We start from the raw sequence: 2,826 nt of genomic DNA on the forward strand, positions 1-2,826 counted from the left end.
GCAGCAACACCACCACCACCGCCACAAACCAGGAGCAGCACCACCAGCAGCAGCACAACCACCACCACCGCCACCACCGCCGCCGCCACCGCCAGCAGCAGCAGCAGCAGCAGCAGCAGCAGCAGCAGCAGCAGCAGTTTCCACTGTATATAAATACCTGAGCAGGGCCCTTTTAATATGGGGTATTCTTTTGGTGGTTTGTTGCTCTTCATCTTCTTCATCTGCTGCCCCCACCAGCCGCAGCTGCCCCTCGGCCTCCACCAAACATTCCCAAGACCTGCAACCAAGCCCCAAAGTCCGCATGCATGCATGCATGCATGCATGCATGCATGCGGAGTTTGGGGCTTTTTTTGCATGCATGCATGCATGCATGCAACTAAGCAACTAAACACAAAAATAGAAATCTAAAGACAAAGAAAACAACGAAGACACCTATCAAGCCCCAAAACAAATAAAAACTGCACAAATATACAAATAAAAAAATAAAAAAAAATAAATAAATAAAAAATATATATATATATATATACCTATCAACATCTCTCTCCCACGCATACTGGCCGTAGTCCTCCTCCTCCCCCCCCGCAGCTAATTCATTATTAGAGGCCTCCAGCCCCTGCAGCACCAAATCTATAGAAGGGTAATCTTCCTAGGATACACACACACACACAAAATATTTATTTATTTTTTTTTTTTCTTTTTTTTTTTTTACTTGTTTGTTTGTTTTTTGTTTGTTTTTTGTTTGCTTTTTTGTTTTTTTGTTTTTTGTTTCTTTTTTGTTTGTTTGTTTTTTTTTGTTTGTTTCTTTGTTTGTTTATATTAATTAATTAATTAATTAGGTACACACTGAGGAAAGGGTAGATATATAAAAAACAAATTAAAAACAAAAAATAAATAATAAACAAGGAGACAGAGAAAAGGAGACAGGCAAAAGGAGACAGATACAAAAACGAAATAAAAGGAGACAGATAAGAAAAAACAAACGGAGACAAAGGAGACAAAAGGAGACAAAAGAAAAAAGAATAAAAAAAATAAAAAAAAGTGAAGCAAAAAAAAAATAAAAAAATAAAAAAATAAAAAAATATTTACAAGAGGAGACAAAAGAGGAATGAAAACGAAGATGTGTTTGCTCAACAAAATAACAAATAAAAAATATAAATATAATAAATAAACAAAAACAAAATATAAATATAATAAATAAACAAATAATAAATAATATATAGTAAATAAACACCCCCTAATCAACAGAGCCGTGGGGTGTACATACACCCCAACTGATGGGGTGGTTTGTTCTTACTGCATTTCGCTGCTTCATTTCTGCTGCTTTGCTGCGTAGACACTGCAGTAGTGGCAGAGGGTAGAGTATGCACGTGCTGCTGCTGCTGCTGCTTCTGCTGCTGCTGCTGCTGCTGCTGCTGTTGCATGCGCTGCTGGATAAAAGAAATTCGTTTTTTTTTGTTTTTTTTTTTCAGTGTATTACGTGCCTGGCGCTGTGTGTATTCGTTGGCGTCACAGTGAGTGTTTTCTTTTTTTTATATTAAAGAAGCAGCAGAAAAAAAGAGAAAAAAACAGTAAAGTAAAACAGAAATATACAAGAAAATAAAACAACGAGGAGATGGAGTAACCCTAAAGGGGAGAGGCGGTGATTAGCACATATTTATATAACAAACGAAAAGAGAAAAACAGGCAGCAGGGGGTGGGTTTACAGCGACAAAGCCACCAACAGCACCAGCGAGAGCGGCAGCAGCAGCAGCAGCAACAGCAGCAGCAGCAGCAGTAGCAGGAGCCTAGAGGTAATCTCTTCCTTCGCTGCGTCCCCTTCTGCCCCGAAGAACAACACAGAGGGGGGCCCCTAGGGTTGCTTGTGGGGGCCCCTGGTCTGCTGCTTACTGAGGCATCAGAGAGTAAGCAAATATGCAGGGAGAGGAAAGGAGAAAGAAGTTAAGGTGTTATAAGCCAAACACAGCAGCAACTAATGTAATTTATTGAGATAAATAAAAAAGAAAAAAAACAAATAAATAAACAATAATCATTTCACCTAAGCATCAGCATGCAACGGCCAACACCGGAACGAAGCAGACCACAAAGCCTCACTGGGGGGCCCCAGGGGGCCCCCATCGGCGGGCCCCCCGATGAAGTTGCAGCAACAAGCACAGAGAAACACATATTAAACTTATTGATAAAAGTTTTTGAATAATATTCATTAATTACTAAATAAAATATATTAAAAATATTTTTTCTGGTTTTTATTATTTCGGGCTAGCAGCAGTGAAGTGCCACAGTCGACTGCAGCGGTCCAGCAGCAATGGAGAGTGGGTAGTTAGGGGAAATAAACAGAAAAATAAAATAAATTAAATTTATTTAATATAAAAATATGAATTATATTTTGTTTGTTTTGTAATATTTGAATAAAATATTCCAATAAAAAAAGAAAAAAAAAAAAGTGGACGGACCGGGGATCGATCCCGGGACCTCCTGAATGCAAATCAGACGTGATACCACTACACCATCCGCCCCGAACTCAGCGTCTTGTGCTGCTGCAGCTGCAGCTTTTTTTGCTGCTGCAGCTGCAGCTTTTTTTGCTGCTGCTGTTGCTGCTGCAGCCGATGCTGCTGTTGTTATGAAAGCAGCTGCCGCTGCTGTAGAAACTGCTGCTGCTGCTAGTACGGGAGCTGCTCCTCATATGCATGCAAATGTTGGCCGTAGTTGACTTGTTATATATATTCTTCTCTAGCCTGAAATTTCACGTTTTCTTCTTGGGGGGTTTAGGGTTTACGGGTCTACGGGCTAGGGTTTAGAGTCTAGGAGGTAGTGTTTAGTGTTTAGTGT

The 2,826-nt window shown here is 40.0% G+C and overlaps 1 protein-coding gene across 1 annotated transcript in view; it reads right to left on the bottom strand.

Moving 5' to 3' along the window:
- Positions 1-1,312, bottom strand: part of EMH_0021580 (general transcription factor IIH polypeptide 2, putative) — a gene marked incomplete at both ends in the record, with an annotated part of 3,726 nt that extends 2,414 nt beyond the window's left edge. Inside the window, 3 exons of the mRNA XM_013501800.1 lie at positions 158-277; positions 549-646; positions 1,295-1,312. Of these exons, the coding sequence (XP_013357254.1) occupies positions 158-277; positions 549-646; positions 1,295-1,312 (236 nt within the window). The remainder of the gene's footprint in view (positions 1-157; positions 278-548; positions 647-1,294) is intronic.
- Positions 1,313-2,826: the final 1,514 nt, after the last annotated feature.

This window comes from Eimeria mitis, genomic scaffold (genome assembly GCF_000499745.2).
Source record: "Eimeria mitis Houghton genomic scaffold, Emh_scaff763, whole genome shotgun sequence".
In the NCBI taxonomy this organism is placed as follows: domain Eukaryota; phylum Apicomplexa; class Conoidasida; order Eucoccidiorida; family Eimeriidae; genus Eimeria; species Eimeria mitis.